This window comes from Halichoeres trimaculatus, unplaced genomic scaffold (assembly GCF_033239565.1).
Source record: "Halichoeres trimaculatus isolate MK-OKI-2021-1 unplaced genomic scaffold, fHalTri1.1 fHalTri1_scaffold_2, whole genome shotgun sequence".
Classification (NCBI taxonomy): Eukaryota; Metazoa; Chordata; class Actinopteri; order Labriformes; family Labridae; genus Halichoeres; species Halichoeres trimaculatus.
Window position 1 is genome coordinate 16,581,187 of NW_027437180.1, and position 22,841 is coordinate 16,604,027.

At 39.7% G+C, this 22,841-nt stretch overlaps 1 protein-coding gene across 1 annotated transcript in view; it reads right to left on the reverse strand.

Moving 5' to 3' along the window:
* Nucleotides 1–22,444, reverse strand: part of pkd1a (polycystic kidney disease 1a) — a 75,360-nt gene extending 52,916 nt beyond the window's left edge. Inside the window, exons 1-4 of the mRNA XM_074689441.1 lie at nt 22,088–22,444; nt 1,593–1,664; nt 1,398–1,466; nt 229–300 (exon numbers count right to left, since the gene is read on the reverse strand). Coding sequence (XP_074545542.1) covers nt 229–300; nt 1,398–1,466; nt 1,593–1,664; nt 22,088–22,362 — 488 coding nt within the window. The 5' untranslated portion in view covers nt 22,363–22,444. The remainder of the gene's footprint in view (nt 1–228; nt 301–1,397; nt 1,467–1,592; nt 1,665–22,087) is intronic.
* Between the last annotated feature and the right edge of the window lie 397 nt (nt 22,445–22,841).

Here is a 22,841-nt window from a genome sequence, read left to right on the forward strand (position 1 = left end):
CTCCCACTCCAGCCTGAAATAGAGCTTCAGACCTTTATCTTGTGTGTGGGCGACGAAACGGGAAACCTGCTGCCGATTTAAGCATATGTGATCAGATGTGTGTGCGTGTGTGTGTTGGCATGTGCATATGCTTGTGGAGGTGGAGATCTGATTCATTTGTTTGTATTTACTGGAGAGTAAAGCATAAAAAGAAACAGGGGAAAGAAGCAGTTGAACATCTTTACTTACAGCTGAGTCAAATTGCAGAGGTTGTCACATGTACTTTCTTCTATGGTGGCGATGAGGTTGTTGCTCAAATCACTGACGGGAACAAGAAGACAAATCCGTGCTGACATTAAACAAGAGTGACTCTTTGTCCTTCACTCAGTGCCAAAATTGATTTGTGGCTATTCAGTCATCTGTCAAACTGGCAGAAGGGTTATACGAATGTGGAAGCCAAAAACTGAGTCGCTGAATGAATGAAAGAAAAGTGCATCTGCTTCCCCCACACTATTAACCAAATATAAATTGATTCAGATACATAAATGGCGTACGAATACACTCTGATTTTATAAAAAGACAAAGATAACTCCCATTACTCAGAAATATAAAACGACACACAGCTGACTGATCTGAAACAAGTGAAGCTGAGAAACAAACAACATTTATAATTTTAATGTTTTTTTTTCTTTCTCTCTTTTTCCCTGTTTCCATTTTTCTGTTTTGTCTCCATGCCTCTTTTTCTTTTCTTTACTCCTTTTTCCATCCTTTACAATCTCCTCCCTCCCTCCCTCCCTCCCTCCTCCATCCAGTCTGCTACATAATGGAGCTGTTGTGTGGTGGTTTTGGAAGGAACTGATGGAAACCACCAGAGCTCTCTCATCACGCGCGCATGCAAACGCACACACACATACAGACACAGACACAGACACACACACACACACACACACACACACACACACACACACACACACACACACACACACACACACACACACACACACACACACACACACACCACACACATACACACTGTGTGGAAGAAATAAGGTAATGGGTGGAGGGAGGGACACAAATGGAGAGAAGGATAGGGGGAGGTAGTGGAGGACTGAAGCAGTAGGCTGTAATTGAACTTAATCGTCCTCTGATTAGTTTGTGTGCATGTGTGTGTGTGTATAGGCCTGTGTGTGTGTGTGTGTGTGTGTGTGTGTGTGTGTGTGTGTGTGTGTGTGTGTGTGTGTGTGTGTGTGTGTGTGTGTGAATGTGTGTGACTTCTTCTTAATGCTTCCAGCCCTGTAAGCATACTCCTGAGATTTCTGCCTTCTAAGATCCAGACTAAACCCTGCCTTTGATTTTCCCCCACTTCTGTTCGACCTTGGGATTTTCAGGTCCTCGTCGTCTCCTGACTTTGTACTCACAGCACTGAGATTGGTCCGCAGCAGAATACACCTCTGGGAAGAATATTGATCCTGTTCCCTTGAAGATAGCTGAAAGAAAACGAGACACACTCAGAGCTTTGGATGTGGATGTAGATGTGAATGTATATACAGATTAGGTGTAATGCTGGTGAAATGATAAGAACACACAGGAAACATTATGCCCCATGCACTCACAGCTCTTGGAGGCCGGTGAGACGGTCGAGCAGGCTGGTATCAAGGGAAGAGATGTGGTTCTTGGAGAGGTCTCTGCGGAAAAAAAACAACACATCCTAACTTAAAATACACATGAGGAAAAAATAGTTGCACGCATGCAAACTAACACACTGTATCATCAGAATAAAGTATTTTCTGCATCATGTTACTGTAAAAGTGCTCTGAAAAGAGATTTGGATGATAAAAAAGAGGGAAACAGTCAGCTCACACAAACACATGTGGAGATAAATAAATCCAGACATAAAAAATATGATGTAGATGCGCCAACACAATACTCTGAACAACAAAGGATTCTCTTGGTATTTTTTTCTTGGTGATGACTCAAGATAATACAGCCATTGTTCAGCAGAAATGAAATATATTGTAAGTATCAATATTTTAGGAGTTAAATAAGAACTTCTGTGCCATTTCAGCCGAAGGGGCGAGATGATTACAAGCAGCGTGTATGAGACGATCCAGAGAGCAGCTTTATTTTATAGAATTATTTATTCATTCATGACAATCAGCTTCCCAGGGGTTACCATCCAGGATTTCAACACCAACACTGGTTTGAAAACATGTCTGAGCATCCAAGATCTCTTTCTAACCATTTTTCAGCCAGCTGAAATAAGGTCACTTCTTTATGTTAGATCAGTCGTTTTCTTTAGGGGTAAAAGATGAACAGAAATTATTACATCGAATTACAGTATTTCTCCATTTTTCCAGCAGTATTTGAAATCAAGGTCATGCTGAGTTGTAATATCAGCGTATCTTCCTGTGCTTCCTGGGTTGTGTGATGTCAGAAAGGAAGTTAAGAGGCACCATGAAGTGAGCAGTACTGAACATTTATCACAGAGGAAAAAAGGACAGCCTCTGTTCACGTAGGTTGTGTAACTCTCTGACTAAGCAGGCAGAAGGACTCCTGGTGGCTGACGTAGTTAATTGATATCTAACGGACAGCAAATGCTGGGGGGGGGGGACTGTGATTGAAGAGATAGTGCCTCCAACAAGGCTGTTGTGGTTGGAGACGGCCTGTACTCTTAGTTTTTGTTACCTCGTATCTGTGTGACTGAGTGTCAAAGACAGACTGATTTACCCTAAGCTTAATGTGATCAGATGTGTGTGTTCAAATGGAGACGTGTCTTTTTTAACCTTACAACCAGCTCTGAATACATTTTCAACAGTGGTCATGGTTTTATGGCTGAAGTCTCTTTACTTTGTCAGCGATCCTTCATAGACCACCTGTTACTCCACATAATCACCTGTTACATAAAAAAAGGTGAACAGCTCATTAGTCGTGAGCTCTGGTTGGATTAAATCTGGTGAGTCAAGATCAGCTTGCTATTATGAAATCATAATATGATGCAGCTTCAGAGCTGTGAGTATTCTTTAAAGTTGTCTGTTTGTCAGTCAGCAGAAGCTGTGAGGTTTAAACAGCTAGAAATACGGTAAGCTGTCAAGTGACGGTGAAAGAGAAACTCAGAGAAAACTTCAAAGCTTGTAGTTCAACAAAACACAATGATGGCTGAATTATTATTATTTTTTTGCCTCTTGACTTTTCAGGTAGAATCGTAATTGCACATCAGTTAAAAGTAGGGATGTCCCGATATTACATTTTCCCTTCCGCGACGATACCGATACTGCAGCATTGAGTATCGGCCGATACCGATAGTAATCTGATAGGATACCAGCATTAAACATACATACTTTTATTACTTATTTTGTAGAATGTCTGTCATGTTAGAAAAGGCTTGATTAAGTGATATTATTCAAACAGAGAACAGTAGTCAGCAACAGTAGGTATGAGGAAAAACTGACCCATTTATTATTAACCAATGGGTAACAGAAATTTTAACATTAGACGTAAAAAATACTAGCAATTGAATAAAATAAAGAATAAATTAGAAGACCCAGAAAATAACCTAAATAAATCAAATAAAAACAGCAGGAGCGGAGTCTGAAATGGACTGCTTATATCGGAGATTTTAGATGCATTCCGATACGATATAGAATTTTTTTTTTTTTTTTTTGCTGATATCGGACTGATATCCGATATCAATATCGGACTGGGACACCTCTAGTTAAAAGTGTTGACAGATGAGAACAGACAGGATTCAGTAGTCACTCTGTACCTGACTGAGAATAATCGAGTTTTTCTCATGACTTTCCGTGTCATCATATTGTAAAATCAGAGCTATAAGAAAGGCTAATGTGAAAACTGTGTTCTGGGAAAACTATGTTTCTTCGACAGTTGCTACAGTCATGAAAATGATTGCAAAAATGTTTTTAAAACTTTAATCTACTTTTTGTGAATATATATATATTTTTTAAAATATATGATGATATGAAAATGTACTTGAAATTAACCATAAGTTACTTCTCAGAATTCACTTCAGTCATCTCTAGATGGGAAGGTTGTGACTCTCACAGAGGCATGTTTGTTTTGAAGCAAATGAACGGGCAGCAGATCTTTCTTTGACCCTACTTTTCTTTGTCCAAGACAACTTTTTACTGGATACAAAGTGACAAAGTAGTTATTAATAGTCACGCAGTGCTATTGCTTGAAACGTGAAAACTACAACTCTGTAAACTCAGTGTGAAGTGTAGTTTAGAACCAAAGCTCACCTACCAGCTCCAACCTCACCAAGCAGAGCTAACGTAACCTCACTCTTCATTTTATTGATAGACTCTTAAGTTTGAACAGACCACTGCAGAATAACTGCTGACTGTGGATTGGAATGGACATTATCACTAACAGTTTAGTGTTTTAGCTCGTGTTTTATCACTCTGCTCTCTAGCTTTCTCCTTCTGTTCTGTCCTTTTTATTTTTGCCAGTCCAGCTCTAGTGTCATTGATCATTGAAGAAAATAAATCCAAGAAACCTTTTTCTTCAGGATAAAGGACAGATCTCTCTTCTCACTGCTAAGCTTTGTCTCCCGTGTTGCCATGGGGACTGCTACATGGCATAGATCAATCCAGTCCTGCATGACCCCGCCAGGGAAGCTGAGATAACCTTTAGAAAAAACTATTTTGGTGCTGATGTCCTATCTTTAAATCTGGTATATATCTAGAAGGGAGATATTTTCAAGATCACTCGGAAAGTCCCCACAGTGACTTTGAATTTATTCAAACAGAATTTCAGATAAAGTGAGGTTGTACCATGAGTCAAAATCTGCAACATGTCATACTCCAAACACTTGTGCCTGTGTAATATTTTCATTTAATGATTCAGCCTTGACTTAGTTGCCAATGTAGGCTGCTGTTCTGTCCCTGCTGATCTGGGAAAGTAAGGAAAGGTCATCACATACAGACTGAGGTGGTGTATTTAAGGATGATCCTTACTTCAAGTCAGGTAAACAAAAACACCATTTCTGTGACTTCAATTTTTAACCGTGCGTTTCAAATAAAAGTGCTAAGGGCACACAGCACAAGGACACGATTATCACCCTTCTTTAATAAACGTGCAGTGAAAGGGGGATGTTGCTGTTGTTCAGTTTACAGCACCTTGACTAACCTCTTCATCTTTGATCAATAAGAGTTGATCAAAACTCCCAAACGTTTTAAGAAATGTTTCAAAGAGGTTGCAAAAAAAGCTGAAGACACAGACCTATGAATGATAAATATTAAACAGATATCACATGGTAGCTGGTTGTGCTTTTGTTACTATTGCAGATTAAAAAAAACATAAATAAAACAGGGAGCTTTTTTAAGGTTGCTGGGAAATTTGAGTTATTAGAGAAGAGTGAACACTGTAGTCCACAAACTAAATCTATGACCTTATTTTCTCTGTTCTCGTATGTTTTTACTTGTACTAATGTTGCTATGATGTATCCACCTGTCTGCTTCAAATAAAGATACAATAAAAAAAAAGAGAAAAAATGAGGAAGCTGTTAGGAAGCGGGTAAGAACTTTTACCCACAGTGCACTTGTTTCAAGTAAGTGACTGGGCCCCTCAGCTGTCTATGAAGCCTGGAGTGGAACATATCTTCATCTTCTCCAGGAACAAAGTCAAAACTTATGAAGGCCTCCTCCACTGTTGCCATGCTGCAAATTTGGCATCATTGGCTTGACAGATTATGAAATACAAACATTTATTTTACTATGTTAATTATCCTTATGCTGTATTATCAAATTCATGTTATGTTTTGTTGAATTAAGGAAAACTTGTATCTAAGAAAAGTGATATAATGACACAGCATTTCAATAAAAAATAATAATAATAAATTATGAAATACAGCCATGGTACATTGGTACAGCCATTTCATTCCAATATCCATTGAATTCTAACACAAGCACACCTTAGTGTACTAGTTAGGTACTGATTAGGGGATCACCTGAACTACATCTTATTTAATCAGCTAAAATATAAAAACACTGCTATGGTCATCATTATCCTCTTGCAAAAGGACTAGCTGAATGGCAGAAACCATTCTGGTAGTGCCTCAAAGATGTGGAATTTAAAAAATATGGACGTTGCCGAGAGTTTGAAAGAGAAGTTTTGAATTTGGTTTATTCTTGCTTTACTGGCAGAGGGATACGGTGAGCATCAAATTGCTTCCATCTTTCTGGACAACAAGATCAGGCAGCAGATACTGGGGACAGCAAAGCTCAACACCATCGGAGGTTGAAACAACCGTCCTCCAATCACGATGACTGTCGACTCATTCGAATGTTACTCAACAACCTCAGGATGACATCATGTGACCTCCACAAAGAAAAGCTAATAGCTGCTGGGATGAAGTGGAAAGCAAGAACAGTTTAACACAAGTTCCCAGGGACAGGGCTCTGGTCGTGCACAGCTGGAAAATGCCTTTCATCGCTGAGACGCAAAGAAAAGCCAGGCTGAGGTTTACGAAAGACTACAAGGACTGGACCATAGGGGACTGAAGTAAAGTTTTCTTCCCTGATGAGTCCAGTTTTCAGCTTGCTCACACATGGTTGTCTAATGGTTGGACACAGACCTGGAGAGGCCTTTAAGCCACAGTGTTTCACACTCAGTCTGCTTTGGTGGAGGATCTGTGATGATCTGGAGGTGACTCAACAAAGCTCTGATCAGGTAGATTTGTTTCTTTGAAGGATGCATGGATCAAGCCATGAGCAAGGTCATCCTGGAAGAAAACTTGGTTCCTTCTACTCTTACAGTGTTCCCCAAACTCTGCGGTTTTGGTTTTCCTATCAGGACAATGCTCCATGCCTCACAGCTTGGTCAGTCGAGGGGTACACAAAGGGCCATCTGATCAAGACCTTGTCATGGTCAGCCCAAGCTCTAGACCTGAACCCCACTGAAAACCTCTGATCAAGATGGAAGATGAATAAGCTGTCAAACAAAGCTGAGCTGCTTGAATTAAGGCACCAGGAGAAGCAAAATGAATGAAATGCTGGTGGAGGGCATGCCAAGCCTCATGAAAATCAGTTATTCCACCAAATGCTGATTTCTGAGCTCTCCCTAAGTCAAAACATTGGTATTGTACTGTTCAAAAAAGAGCATGAACTTTTTTCTTTGCATTATTTGAGGTTTTGTATCTTTATTTTAAACATATATTTTGAGCATTTTTAATTTTCTACATATAAATGCTCTAATGACAATGGGCTTCATTCACTAATTAAACGTAGAAATGTTCTTACTATGTGCACAACGTCAGTGTTTTCGCAAAATCAATCCTGGATTCATGACAGGGGCACACCAGCTGATTCACTTCTCACCATCGTGTCGATGTTAGTGAATCAGAATCGTTCTAAATTGACAGGCGCGTGCCTGCAGCCTGCAATCAGCACACAACCACGCCCAATCCATCAATATAAGGAGGAGGCACCATCAACCTCCACACCACGTTGCCAGTGTCAGAGCCTTTGGGAGGTGATTAGTAATCAGCTGGCTCTCCTGGGTGCTGTGTGGGAGATCGCAACAGGTATCCAAAACATAAATGATACATTTAAACAGTTGCTGGATTTTTTTTGGGAACAAATAATTAAAAAAAATAAATAAATAAAAAAAGATAATAATGATAATAATGATAATAACAATAATAGAAATAATAATAATAATAATTTAAAATTTAATTTTCAGAGCACTTTTTAAAAACTCAAAGACACTTTACAAAGTAAACAAAGCTGAAGAGATAAATAAATAAGTGAGTAAACAAAATGGGTGTACAGTTAAGTTGTGTGTGTGTCATTAGCTCAGAAAATGTAAAGTCATAAGGAGAATCAGTTATTTTATGTCTTCACTCATTTTGCAATTTGAAACATTCTTTTTTCTTCAACTCCATTGGAGACGCTGTATTTATGATACTCAATAATTTAACTAATGTCAAAACTTTGTCATTCTGATCTTTTGAATTGAGAAAACTAAGTATTTTATATAAGATTCAACATTATATATAATAAAGGTGACTATGTGTCAATGTCATGGATATTGAATATGTTTAGTTAGTTAACAGTTTTAATATTTAAATTCTATTAAAGGCTTTTGCTTTAACTGAGAGTAGTATACATCATACATTTAGTTAAAAGTGTATGTGTTAAAATTTTTCTGAGGGCTGGTCATCGTTATTTGTGCTTATGCATGGTCTGAGAAGAGTATGAACAAAATTGAAGTAGAAAAATATCAATGAATCACAGATTTGTGTGTCAAACATTCATATGAATGGTTTAGGCAAAAGTTTATGCCTATGCACTGTTTGTAAATGAGGTCCAATTTTTCATTTGAAATTAGGAAGAAATGCTGTAACTTCACAAAAATAAGTGAGAGAAACTGCTAAATTTGCAGCCATGTCTTATTTTCCACAGTGGTATGAAGTGTTTTCTTTATGTACAGGTGTGTGTCACTGAGCAGAAAATGTTATTTACAAACCAATGGCTGGAGTGAGGAAGCCAGAAAACTGAAGTCTTTGAGCTGAGGAGGTGACAAGAGAAAATGAGGAAAAGGAGGCAGGAAAGAATCACTGGAAAGAAAAGCTACACTCCTTCATGAGCCTTCAAAGCCTCGGCTGCACGTGAGGACAAAAGGGTTGGGGAGAAAAAGGAAAACAAGGAGCGAAGAATCAAGAAGCCAGAGGTTGTTAGAGGACAAAAAATCTCTTTGTGTGTGTGATTTTTATTTAAAGATACTGCAGGCCTGGAGTGTGTTAGGTAGAGGCTAATTTAACTGCAGAGCTACGGCAGAGAGATGTGTATGAGAACGTGCTCCCCTTTCTCCCCTCTCTCAGTCTTTTTCCTCCAATGTGTGTGTGAGTGTGTGTGTGTGAGTGTGTGTGTGAACAGAGCAGGACGCCCATTCCCAAAAGGAAACATCTGTACATTCCAGACAAGCTGTGTAAGGAAGATGGAGTTTGAGAGAGAGAAAGAGGAGGAGACGGAGAGAGGAGGAGAAGTTCTCCTCTGCTAAAACCATCAGGGGATGAAACAGGACAAGAAGAAGAGGAAGCTCCGCCCACAAGCTGATTATTCGCTCATTACACCGACACCTTACCTCATGCAGTGCTCTCAATATTGATACCAAGTGTGTGTGAGTGTGTGTGTGTGTGTGTGTGTGTGACTGACTGACTTTTTTTCTGATCCCATGGACGACATAGATAAGACAAGCGAGAGTGTGTGAGAGTGTGTGAGTGTGTGTTTAACGTGACCATATAATGTGACCTTCACCATGTCTATTAGCAACGGGCTCCCGTTCTCTCAGCTACCTCTGGACACACATGGTTTTACTTACACACACATAAACACACAGAGGAGCACACTTTGGGTATAGGCCTGTTCACAACACATACACACATGGACACACATACACACTGCACACATATGGTTCTGTTTTACTAACAGTGTGGCCAATGATCTAACCACTCCTTATAAGGCCTGTCTGGTGCCACTTATTCTGAGCCAGAGGATGAGAACACACACACACACACAGACACACACACACACACACACACACACACACACACACACACACACACACACACACAGACACACACACACACACACACACACACACACACACACACACACACACACACACACAGACACACACACACAGACACACAGACACACACACACACACACACACACACACACACACACACACACACACACACACACACACACACACCCTCCTCATTGACTACTACACTGGAGCAGAGGGGGAGTGGGCACAGGCTTTGGAAGGGAAATAATACATCTGGAGAGGCAGAGATGGAGGAAATGTAAAAACAGAGAAAACCACTAAAAAACGATTTATATTTGATTGATTTCCTCAAAAGAAAGGAGGGCGCAGTGACAAAAGCTGTGATGTAGGTCTCATATGTCGACACGTTGATATCTGGAGCATCATGGAGGCAAAGTGGTTCAAGTCCCTGTAAGTGAAGGCCGGCGCTTCACTAACCCACTGAACGCAGATCGCTTGTGGTCGCTTTCATCCCCTCTGCCTCCCCGACTGAACCCTTTGCTGTGCCCTCCCTCCCCCAGTCACTTCTTCCAACTTCTGTCCTCTTTTTTTCTTTTTCTAGCTCTGCAGTTTTGTTTATATTCTCAGGCTGGGCAAACTATATGAGTCTCTCTAAGTAGGACAAAAGTAAAGAGGGGATCACAGTGATGGAGTTAGAGGAAAAGGTATTAACGAGCCACAGAAGCCAGGTCTGGTTTTAGCTCAGCCATTCTCCAGATGTAGATGCGTGGAGAGAAAGCACATTGGATCAGGATAGGGAGTACAGAGCGATGGAGAACGGGGTGTTGGTTGAGGAGGTTTGGTGTAAAAAGTCAAACTTTTTACTCTTTAGTCCTGCTGGGTCACAAACACTCTCCTTTCCGCTCCTCTTTAGAACATTCTGTCCATTTTTCCAGCTGCTGCTGCCTGGGTCGTCTGGTGTCCAGCTGGCAATCGAAAGGAAGCTGTGTGCAGCGGTTTAACACACTCGCACAAAGCTCAACACGCACACACACATACACACACACAATCACACACTTTTACATGTCAATGCATGCAGGAAAAAGCTTAGTTCTACTCATAAAGCCCATTGCGCCTTCTTTTTCTTCAACAAGTTAAGAGAAAAGCATCAAAAAGCGTTAAGATCTTAGACCTGCCTGTCTGATGTGATGATAAGAAACAGCTTTTTTTTTATTGTCTTCTCATTCTGCCTAATGTTTAATGAAGCAATAAGTGTTGGCAGCAATGTGGAAAAAAACAAAAACAAAACATAAGTCTCCAATCTGTCTCTAAATTAATGCAGAAACCTGCCATAGGATGTCATTTGCCTGCAATCAGTCTTGAAACATTAACTAACACGATAAGACAGAGGTGACACAATATCACCTAATGAAAATAACATATTGAAACAGACATAAAAGACTAATGATGGAAATCAGCTTCTTTTGTCATCGTCTATAATGTAACAACCAGCACACACACACCTGTGCTGTGCAGTGTGTGGGCCTACTTGTTTTGTCAATGCCTCTTTTTGTGTGAAAATGGCAGATGCTTACTTTCAGTGTGCATTGCTCATTTTGTAACCCCTTGGTCTTTTGAAGTTAAAACAGGGGAACACAAAGGACAGCAGCTGACTGAATTTGCATTTGAACTTTGCTTGAATATGTGAGTGTCCATGTGCAGAATAATAAAGCAGAACAGAGCCGGCTCCACTGTATTGTCAACCATGTACCACAGGAACATGCTAGTTAATGTAAAAGGCTTAAAGTAATTGTCATGTCTTTTATGGTACACATCAAATGACTGAAATTACAAACCTCTGATAAAAGGCAGTTTGTACGGGAAAAATCATTGACTATAATGTGAATCAGTGTGTTATAGTGTTGTAAGCTTTTGATGAAATGATAATACGTATGAAGAGAATGAAATTAACCTGTCGCCTTTGAAACAAACAGCAGTGGGTTATGTTTTTTAAATTAATTTAGTGACTCTGAATCACGCTGAACAGCAATAACACATTAGCCGACAGCTAACAGTGCAGCTAATACAACATAATCAATCAGTGTTTTGTTTCCAAATGCCACTCCTATACAGGACTCTGTTGCTTTATCAAGTCTGTACTTTCTTTGCATGGAAGCATATCCTGTAAGAGTACTCATATATCTTGAAGTTTTCTGTTCTGTCTCATCTCAGGTTCAACAAAAATGAAATCGTAACTTCTCAGATTTGCCACAGTATATAAAAGTCTGAGTCCTCAAAACAGGACAGATATGCATTTCAGTATCTCACATAGGAATGCTTCATCCTGGAAACAGTTTCATGTGGATGACAGGTGTATACAGATAAAAATATATGTGGCTTCCCAAATATCCGGCTACGTTTGTACATGGCATTAATATCGATTCCCAATAACCTAAAAAATCCACTGGATCAAATAACAAGATGCTAATCCTTTCTTTTTGCTTGCTCTTAATCTGGAAAATATACTGCTTTTTTACTTTTGCACATTTTTTTTATTTCATAGCTGTGTGAATCCTCTGGTATGTTTGTCTTTGGCTCTGTTTAAACAAAGGAAAACTTTTCAACTTTCATCACTATTCTACTGTCATCTATTTGTTGCATTTGACCCAAAGTCAGCTTTGAAGTCTGTAGCACACTGGTTAGTACTGCTGTCCCAAGACACAGAGAATCAGAAGTTCATCTGGAACAATAAGAGCACCTGCCACAGGGAGCTTCAAAGACAGATCAAAGATGAGACATGAGATAAACAATTAAAAGATCTTGAGTGAGAAGAAAACAGAGCTTTAAGTGGTTGCTTAATGTCTTTTTTCAAAACTTGGCTTGCCTTAAAAAAGTCTTTCCTTTCCTTCGTCTCCTAAGGGTCCGTCATGAGCAATGAAATCATACAGCTCCATTTTGTGTCTCAAGATCAAAACAAGCCACATGTGCAGAGGTTTCATTTGAATGGGAAGCATGATAGCACACTTATATGGACAATGCTAGTATGATGGCGCTAAACAGTATAAGTAAATGTCTACTGTGTCGCTGCCACTGAGCATTACTTTGTTGGAGTCATGTGATACACAATGTCAGTATGCTAACAAACAAACAACACTAGAGCTAACATGCTGATGCTAATGGCGCCTTACCACATCTGAGTCCTCAGATGCTGCATGACCATGGCACTTAATAATTTACACTTCAGTAAGCAATAAGTGTAAATGTCAGACTCTGAAGAGTCACTGTGTGCTCTGAATGTGATGTGAAGTGAAACAACAAAAATTACGCTGTCCACTGTATAAATCCAAGAAAATGCTTTTCATGCACGATTGTTGCCACGAAGGCATTTGGTGCTGCATGCTACATCAGCTTTATTTTGTGGTTTCATTATGTAACTAAATAAGTGAAATGGTGACATGATGAGTTGCTGCTTACAACGCTGAGAGATCCAAAATGTTTTTTTTTCTTCTCATCTACACCTCTAAGGCTGGTTTAAGCCAGGTGTTGTGCAAACAGCAGGCACTGAATCCTGTGCACATACTGGGTATGAATCAAGGGGACACATGTATGTTTTAAAATTCCTGAAACATCATCACATGTGAGATCTGCTGGGCAAAAACGACAGAAAAAGCATATTTTTGGTCCTTAATATGTGATCTATGCATGTGGCCTTTGGAAGCTAAGCCCTGTGTTGGCAGCAAAGCTGCATAATTGATCTTATGTCAGTCAAAGTAGGAAGCTTTCCATGAAGTGATGCAATAAGTGAGGGAAGAAAAGAGCCAAGAGAGAACGCAGCGAAAAAAACAAACGGCAAAGAGAGCTGAGCTTCATTAAACAGGCTTTTCTCACTGGTTATAAAAAGGTTTTACACTATTAGAAAGGGCAAAGTTCCTCCACCCTCACAACACAGAGGGAGGCTGAAATCTGTGGGGAAAATGATGAGTCATCCTCCACACAATGACATCTGTGATCTCTTCATCATCCCGGTCTTAACGCTGCACTCTGCGATCTCTGCTGTATTGGTGAGCTGACCCAGCTAACTGCCATTAATCACAGGAGACCAAAACGGCCTTTTCTCAACATCCAGCCCATACATCCTCCTGCACTTTCATGATTTCTCCATTTCTACTAAAATCCTGTTGTTTTTCCTTCTGACTCTGGTGAAGTTGCACAGAAAACAACACAGAACATGAACTGCATGGACTTTGACTAATGAGTCCTGGCAAATTATGTGAATTCCTTTTCTTAAAAGCAAAATGCAAAGCAGAGTCTCTTGGTTATATAATAATGCTGTGTAAAGATAAAACACTCTGCTGACTTGCATTTAAACTGAATTTTGATAGTTCCTAACTCTTAACTCAAGAAACTGACTTTTTCTTCTCACAGCATCTAAATTCTTGCTGCTTCTGTGAATAAACACCAGAAACAAGATTTCTGAAGGCGCTCTCATGAACAGCCAACAGCACAGGCCACTGACGCTCTTGTCTTTTCTGTTTGAATCCTACTGCAGAGACCAAAATCTACAGTCAGCACTTTCTTTGCTTCTGTTTTTTGCATTTTCAAAATCACCAGGAAATTACAGGTTATTATATTTTACCAAACTGAAACAAATGCCAAGTATTAACTCTGTGATGAGAAATGAACATCAAGTTTTACTATTCTCTGCTCCTTCCTCGCAGGCTCTGCTTTAGTATTATAGGCTTCATGATGACAGAGCATCATGTATCTACAGAACTCAAAAAGAATAGCAGTTTTCTCAGCAAGAAGACGCAGGCTTTGTGCTGTTATTTGACCGACAGCAATCAAAAGCGTGACCTATGTGTTTTCACCAAACCTCAGGAATAAGCAGACTGTCAGCTTCAGCCCAGACAGCTTTTGGATAGCAAATGTAAGTGTTTGTGTCCTCCCCATAAGTATTCTGCAATCAGCCTGCCCTGCTTATGTGCACTATGCTAATTGTAATTTCTTTGTAGGAACCCCAGGATATATTACCATGTCATTACTATGAAGCCTCGAGTTCAGGAGTCGTGCATTAGTTAGGAACAGCCGCATAATCGCGAGCTGCTATGATAAATCACTCTTATTAAAACTGTGTTCCTGTGAGTACTTTTTAGCTGATTGTGAAACCAACTGAAAGTAATATTGCAGTTTCCCTACAACCTAAAAAGCCAACAAGACCATCAACAAGAAGAGTGCTGATTTCTGTTAGGTTACTTTCATTTTTTTTCAGGGTAAGTATCAGACCAAGTCAATAACTGCACACACCTGTTTTCATGTTTCAACACACAATAGATGAATGATATAGTACTTACTGAAAGAAAAACAGGATGATTTTGTTTGTGGGAACATACTAATTAATATGTAAGGCTGAAACCTGCACAGACAGCCTTATCCACAGGGGGCGCTAAAACCAGCATCTGTATTAAGTTCCTCTCAGGTGCTTTCATGGATTCTATGTCAAGAGTATCTGAGAGCATTGTTTGGGTCAGTGTCAGTTTACCTTCTTTATTTTCAAGCAGCTCTCATGCTTCTGTGCTAAATCTGTATTTCTCTGCTGTTTTCAACCAGAATGAGTGATTTGATCATGACAGGAAGGTAATGCCTATTCAACACGTCCTCTCTCAAAATAAAAGGTGCACCAAAATCTGTGTCTTCAGGGCCTCTTGATGCTGAACAGCTACCCAAGCATCGTATTAGTGAGCCATTCACTACTTAGTGGTGTTGATTAAAAATTTGACTTTGTTTTTGTATGTGCAATAGTATTAGTCATAGAGATAAATCCAACGTGATAAAGTCTGTGAGAGTGTTTTACATATTTAAGTGGACGTGGTTTCTGTGACTATCAAGCCCCTCAGCTGTTTCTGAAGCTTGGTAAGACAAATTAGACAATAATTAAAAGCACAAGCATTTTAGAGTTGTGTTCTAATAGGGGTGTAAGAAATTTATATATATATATATATATATATATATATATATATATATATATATATATATATATATACATATATTTAAAAAAAGTGATGTAATAAACTTAATAGAATTTCTTTATTTTTTTTACGAAGCTCAATTTTTTTGTCATGTCTACTAAGGCAGTTTACAATTATCTAGAACTTTTTTGTAATTGGTGACTTAAAACGACAGTCTATAGGCGTGACTACAACACATAATCTCAGATCAATCAAGAAAGATCATCCTCAAAACAATACAAAGTAGGGCTGCACGATATTGGAAAAAACAGACATTGCGATTTTTTGGGGGGTTGCGATATATTGCAATATATATTGCGATATTTAAAAAATAATAATTTTCATCAGATGACTTGAATAGCTCTGTTTGGGAAGAATTTGGTTGACTCACAGTGACACCATTGTATTCCTATAATACCGTTAAATCCAGGCTAAGGGGGTTTATCTGTGAATGATGAAGATTGCTGTATATGAAAGGGATCCCGGAGGCCATGTCTCTGTACAAAATAGAATAGGTTTCAATTTCAGTTGCTTTTTTTCCATTTCTCCAACAAATGGGGGAAATGCGATAGTCACATCACATGCGCGATGTGACTATTGCGCATGCGCATATTTCCATAGGGCTGGGCGATTGTGGTAAAAATAAGAATCCCGATTATTTTAAGTGATACTGAAATCACAATTAATATACACAATTATTCATTTATTCAAAAACTTCAGTACTGATTTAAACACAACTTTTAAGAACCAGCAAGTGGCACATACAGTATTATTGATACACATAAGTCACACACACTGGCTGTGGCTGCACATGGAACACAGAAGAGCTATGAAGCACAGGAACTTGCATACATCTACACTGTGTGGCATATTAATTGTTTTTCTTCGATTATATTGTTTTTATGATTGTCAGATGGCAAAATTGAAATCACGATTAAAATCCGATTAATTGTCCAGCCCTATATTGCGATGGTGATGTTCAAAAAATATATTGTGCAGGCCTAATACAAAGGCAAAGTATCTGTGAGCTGATCTGTTCCCCAGTCTGTTTTTTTTTTTTTTGCTTGTGTTTTCTGTTTTTTCTGAAAGCAACGCATCGCACAGAGCTTTTACAGGGAGGATATTCAACACAATTGTGTAAGTAAAAACAAGAAAGTCTCCCAGGTTTGTTGGAGCATGAAGGTGTGTCAGTGAAGAAACTTCATTACTTCAAACACACAGAAGTTCATGAAGCTTAAAGATAAGGATCACCTCACACAGTGGACCGACACACACAACCCAGGCCTCCTTGCAAAATACAGAACAGACTGACTCTACAGACTCAACTGAGGTGAGTTAATGATGAGCTGGAACATTTCTGTTCCCTGTAGTTAAAAATTACACACACACTCAAACACAGGAGGAGAGTATGGAAGCTGTCTCCTCCTTGTTTCTTCCTCCCATGTCTTCCTCCTTTTCATATCTATGTCCGTGTGGAACGTCTGTGCTTCTGTCAGTGATGTTATTAGTTAAAATCGCCATGGTGACACAACAAAATCTCCTCCGCATATTGATTGTACATTTAATCTTTCCTTTTCCACTTCGTTAAAGTCGGTGAAGGTTGAGGGGCATAGGTGCTTGTATGTCTCGGCCTTTGGAGGCGGAGGATGAGAGCGGAGACAGAAATGAGATGAGAGGAGGAGAAAGAATTTGAGTCTGACAGCTGTGAAGCCTCATGACCCAATGAGGAGCCAAAAGTGCTCCCTGAAAAAAAAGACACATCGCCGCGCCTGCACTGTGTGTCTGTGTGTTTGCATCCTGCTGCTATGGAAACAAAGCAGATTTCTCCTGAGCAAGACAGACTTAACGACAGAGTCTGAGACATATTTCATTTCAGGTAAAGGTTGCATGAGCCTTGAAAACTTTCTCCCCTTCAAACTTACTTTAGGCTCATCATTCAATACAAGAAATACTCACAGGAAAATCAATGCTTTTTAAAACAGGACAAAACTTAAATGGACAGATTAAATCCTTTTTTAAAAAAAAGGTCAAACCGGGAGTGCAGCTTCCAAACAGCAGTGGTGATGGAGTTTGTCATATAATTGGTCAGAAATTCTGTGTAAGTTCTGGGTAGCTTACCCCATTAGTTCCCGAGGTGGGGGTCACGAAACAGGGGGTAACCAAATGCCTTCATATTCAAAACTATTTACAATTACATATCATGTCCATTATTGTAGAAATACAAACAATTATACAGGCTTAGTTTCGCATGAAACCATAGAAATAGAAAATGTTTGATCTGCATTTTTTTGTTGCCACAGGACCCTGGTGACTATGCCGGGACAACAAAAGTATCAGCGATGGAAGATTCATTTAGTGAACAGTAGGGATGTTCGATACCACTTTTTATGCAGACTGATACCAGTACGAGAACTCCTTCTTGAGTACTCACCGATACCGAGTACCGATACTACTAGCACTTCTGATACATAAAATTTCAATTAACAGTGACAGATCATTTTGATCAAAGACAGCACAGTCACTCTGCCATTAAGTCCAAATAAAACACTAACAACTCTCTCTGAGATTAGAATTTTTTTGGATGAGTATTTAAAAATATATATATTAAAAGTGCAAAATAACACTAACAACTGTCAGGGTTTAAGTATTTTTTAAAGTAAACCAAAGTGCAAAATAGTAAAAGTTTAAGTGTTAACTCTTCCTGGTTTATTCATAGTCTGAAAAGGACCTGATGCACATTTGCAGTGGTGTTAAACCGCAGCAATTAGCAGCAACTAGCGGCGAGGAGGACTTGCTCGGCATACGATTTTTTTGCCTAGAGTATCTGCTGCTCGTATCTGCAGCCTTCACGAGTACAGGTACCTTAAAAAAATGGCTGGTATCTGCCCGATACCAATACCTGGTATCGGTATTGAGACATCCCTAGTGAACACAGCAGTATGTGAACATGGGTAGGCTGTTTTCTACCAAAAGCCTTTTTTGCTCAATGTTTTTGTCTGTTGTAAGATTGGTCTATTGCTGTATTCCCACGGCCTGGGGTCTGGGGAATACACTTATCTCAGGCACTGCTATTGCAACTGAAAGCTTGGGAATCCCTGATTTAGCCAACAAATCACAACCATAGCAAAATGCAGTGTTCCCATAAACAAATGTATGATTCACCTGTCACTCCCAAGCAGTGACCTCTGGTTTAAAAATCTGAAGCCTGTGTGTAAGTGATAAAAACTGCAGCTCACCAGCTCACCATGCCAAATTTTAGCAAAGGTCTCTACTGGCACAAACACTACCACTCTTGGTACCAAGATGTCTCTTTCCTGTTTAAAAACCCATGTTGCCTTCACTTTCATTTGGTAAATGAAATCTTCTACATTGTTGTAGCCATGTAGTCATGCCATCTGAACTATGACATGGCTGAACAGGAAATCTTACATGGAAACTACTGCACGGTCAAACAGCTCAGTAAATGCATAAACAAGAGTTTCCCGCTCTTGTCTTAAAACCGATCAGAGACACCGAACCAAACACTCATCTTGTGCTGTGAACTGCTGTGTGGTGGGCTGTGTAGTCGACTTTCAGACAGTAGTTGATTGAATTTCTCATCACTGTGTATTCTCCCAGAACAGGCACAGTACAATGGTGATCTATGTCACGTCTATCTGCAAACTATACAAAAACTTGAGACTTAAAAAAAGAAAACTAGAGGTCACTCCTTCAGCCTTTCCCAGAAGTGACTTCAGGGTTGCATAAACTGTCTGTATGAAGTGCTAAGAGATTTTATTATGTGTGTGGGTTGGAACAGATGGACTGGTGTGTAACGGGAATGCCTTTCTCCAGCTGCACTCTGCAGTATGTTAAAATACTTCCCTACCACTGGCTGTTTCTGTTTATCTGGGGCGTGTCTGAAACAGTTTTATTTGAGGCACAGAGTAGAGGAAATGTTACGGCACAGCTTCCACTTTTAATCTAGGTTTGGTCTTATCAAATGACTTATTCTTGTCTCTGTGTTCGTGAATTCTGACTGACCGTGTTAGAATTCACTGAAAGGGAAACTGAAAGTTAAAAAATTAACATAAAATTGAGGGATGAGAACTATTTTTTACCATTTCACTAGCTTTGACAGACATTACACTTTCAGTGATGCTTTTTGATATCGAGTGACAGTTTGCCTGTTGTTATCCCAGTACATTATTTTTAACAGCACTCACGAGGCTTTTTCAGCTGCCTCACCTCACTTTGTTCACACTTTCTTTCACTTATTTTGTAATAAATAATGCTCTTTACTGAAAACAAATTTCCCTTTTCTTTTCCTTAAACATTAAGCGTAACTTTGCAGGATGATCAGGGTTCCCTCAGGCACACAGCTGTAAACACAGAACTATCTGGTCACACATATGATAAGTGTAGTGACATAAACACTTTGCATACCAGTGTACACAAACACAGCTAATCATTCATTTACAGCATCTCTCTGAGTTGTTGCTAAAAACAAAGCACTGTCCTCTGATCTTTGAGTTAACAACAAATCAAAACCAGATCAGGGCTCTCATGATAGTTTTAAGCTCACTATCTAACCTTAACCCAGAATAAATCACAATAATGATCTTACTGCAGTTAAAAAAAAACATCCGTCAGGTTTGTGCTTTTGAATCACTCGCTCTTTTTTTTTTTTTACATCATACTAACTTCACGGCCACTGTAAGACAAAGAGCCTAATAATAAATTTTCTGCGCTAAAGCAAGTAGGCTAACTACAACTTACTTTTCTAATATGATGAAAACTGCAGAATGATGTAGCCCATGTTGGGTGAACAGATTAGTGGTGTAACCCTTAACCCCTAGTTACTGTTCTTTCATGGTACTCTGCAGCAGTTGCCACACTGTGATAAAGGTAAGCTAAGTAGCGAGCTGAGCTAGCTTGATGACTATTTCTTCTGTTGATCCTTCTGTGAAGGATAAAGTTCATCAGAGCTTCTTGCCTCAAGTTACAACAAATTAAACACAGAGAAATGGATATACCGTATCCATTCCATTACAGAAACATGGGTATATGCTATACCGAGACTCTCAGAGCACCATGTAAAGACTCAAGGTGGCTACCATACAATAAGAGAGATGTTAAGGCTTACAAACTTTAAATTTGAACTATTTTTAACACAGGTAATGCGCAGAGCTTCAGGTTTTTAAAGTAAACACTAATGGAACCTGGTTGAATGAACACCTGCCATGAAATCAGAGGTAATCAAATCCATGGTCTATTTTCTCAAACTCATGCTTGGATGAGAGCAGCAGAGAGGCCAATTAAGTGAGAAGGATAGTAATGGTCCCAGTTGGACACATCCACACAGAGATACCGCTGGTAAAGGAGATATACATTATTGTAATTATCTCTCTAAATGAGCCTGATGGTATCAGAGACAGATGCTGATGCAGGGTTTGTCGCTGATTAACACTGCCCCTAACAGAGCACTCTTCCTCTCTTCTGCAAATAAGACTTGATAAATGTGGCAAGCACAATTCTCTGAAGAATTACCACCAGAGTGGGCAGAATAATCACTTGTTTAGGACATATAGATGTTTAAATACTTCAGTTTAGGCTAAATGAAAGGCGCCAGCGTTGAAGGGAAATAAATAATTGATAACATATGTCGTCTGTCGGCGCAGAACAGAATGTTCTCACTGCAGCAGCTCCACTGGCTAAAGACTGATCTGCACACAAACACCAGCTTCACTTCTCTGGTCACCAGCTCCACTAAACTTCCCAGCAAGTGAGACACACATGCACACACAACAATGTACACATACTTGTACACAATGCCACACTGACTAAGCCTGAAGAAAACATTACTTCTGGGTTGGGAAAGCCATGCTTCATATAAACTTGGTTTGACATCTTTCTGTAAAGATAGTATAACCAGAGCAGTGTTTTCTCATGTGTGTGCAGTCAGAGGCCTTTTGATCCCAGTCTCAGCTACGTCTTGAGTTCTTTAAGAAAGAAAAACACAACTCTTTTCCTCTTTTCTTATTTCTTTCACAATCATTTCCTTCAACATCCATAAAAGGAAAGAGTCTGTACAAATTACAGCTATTTACGTTGCTTCATCAAGCAATATGTGTATCCTTCTCTGTGACTTGTTGATGCCATTTGCTATTTTCACAATTTATCTGGAAAATTGCTTCTTTACTTTAAAAATATTCAATAAATCAATTAATTTTATGAATATTTCAAGTTGAAATGAAGATAACAAGTTTGGGGTAGAAAAGCATTCCCTCCAGCTCAGGATGTTGCAGGAAGTGAGTAATGCAGTGTAAATAAAAACACTGTAAATAGTCCCGTGGCTCCCAGTTTAAGGTCAATACGTGTCAAACAGCAACTTGCAATGAAATCTATCCATTCCTCAAAATCACCACAAAGTGAAGAATGTGGCTTGTCAACAAAGCTTACTTGTTCTGCATCCTTACAAACCCTAATGAGATTATTTCATTAAAGTTTGTGTTGTTTCGTGAGAGGTGAATAACTTAACCAACTTTCCTGAACTAACTTTCTTCAAGTGTTGTGGATACGACCCTCTGTGTCTGTTCGTGCTCTGTACTTACAGCACGTTGGTGGCCTGCGGGATGTCGGCCGCTGCTGGGGCCCTCTCCAGCCCGATGTTAGAGCAGTTGACGACGCAGGACTGCAGGGGCCCCGCGAGCGCGCAGCTGCAGTTAACGGGACAGGGGCTGCAGCTCGTGCCGCCGTCCCCCTGCGGCCCGGAGCCCCAGACCTCCAGGCAGCACAGCGCCAAAAACAGACTTGAAAAAATGGTAAACCTCGGGACGCAGACGCCATGTTTTCGCTTAGATAAAGTCTGTCCATTTCCACAAGGCATAGCTCACTCACATCTCATCGCCTCTGATGGTGTAAGTCCTCTCAGTCTGGAAGGGGCAAAAAACACAAAGACAAACACACGCGTCCCCTTTTCACGGATTTCATGTGAAGAGACAAAACTGAAAGCAGGGACGAACTTTTTGGACTCGTTATCCACTTTTACGTCGTCTTTCTTCGACAAGGATCCCTATCCTGAGGAAATCTAACGGAGCGTCTCCAGAGTCCTTTGAAGGGAAAAAAAGTTTTTGGAGAACTTCCTCTCTCCTCCTCCTTTTGCTTCATGCAGACTCTGGAGCCGCCGCTAGGTGGACAGGTGTATTTCCCTCACCATAATCGATATAACTGTATCTTAGAAAAATATATTTTTTTGCAGAAAAAGTTGATGTATATTTTTAAAGGGCTTCTATTCAAAATATCTTATTTGTATCTGATCTAACAAATATGCACCATGGTGAATTTGACATGTCAAGTAGCACATGA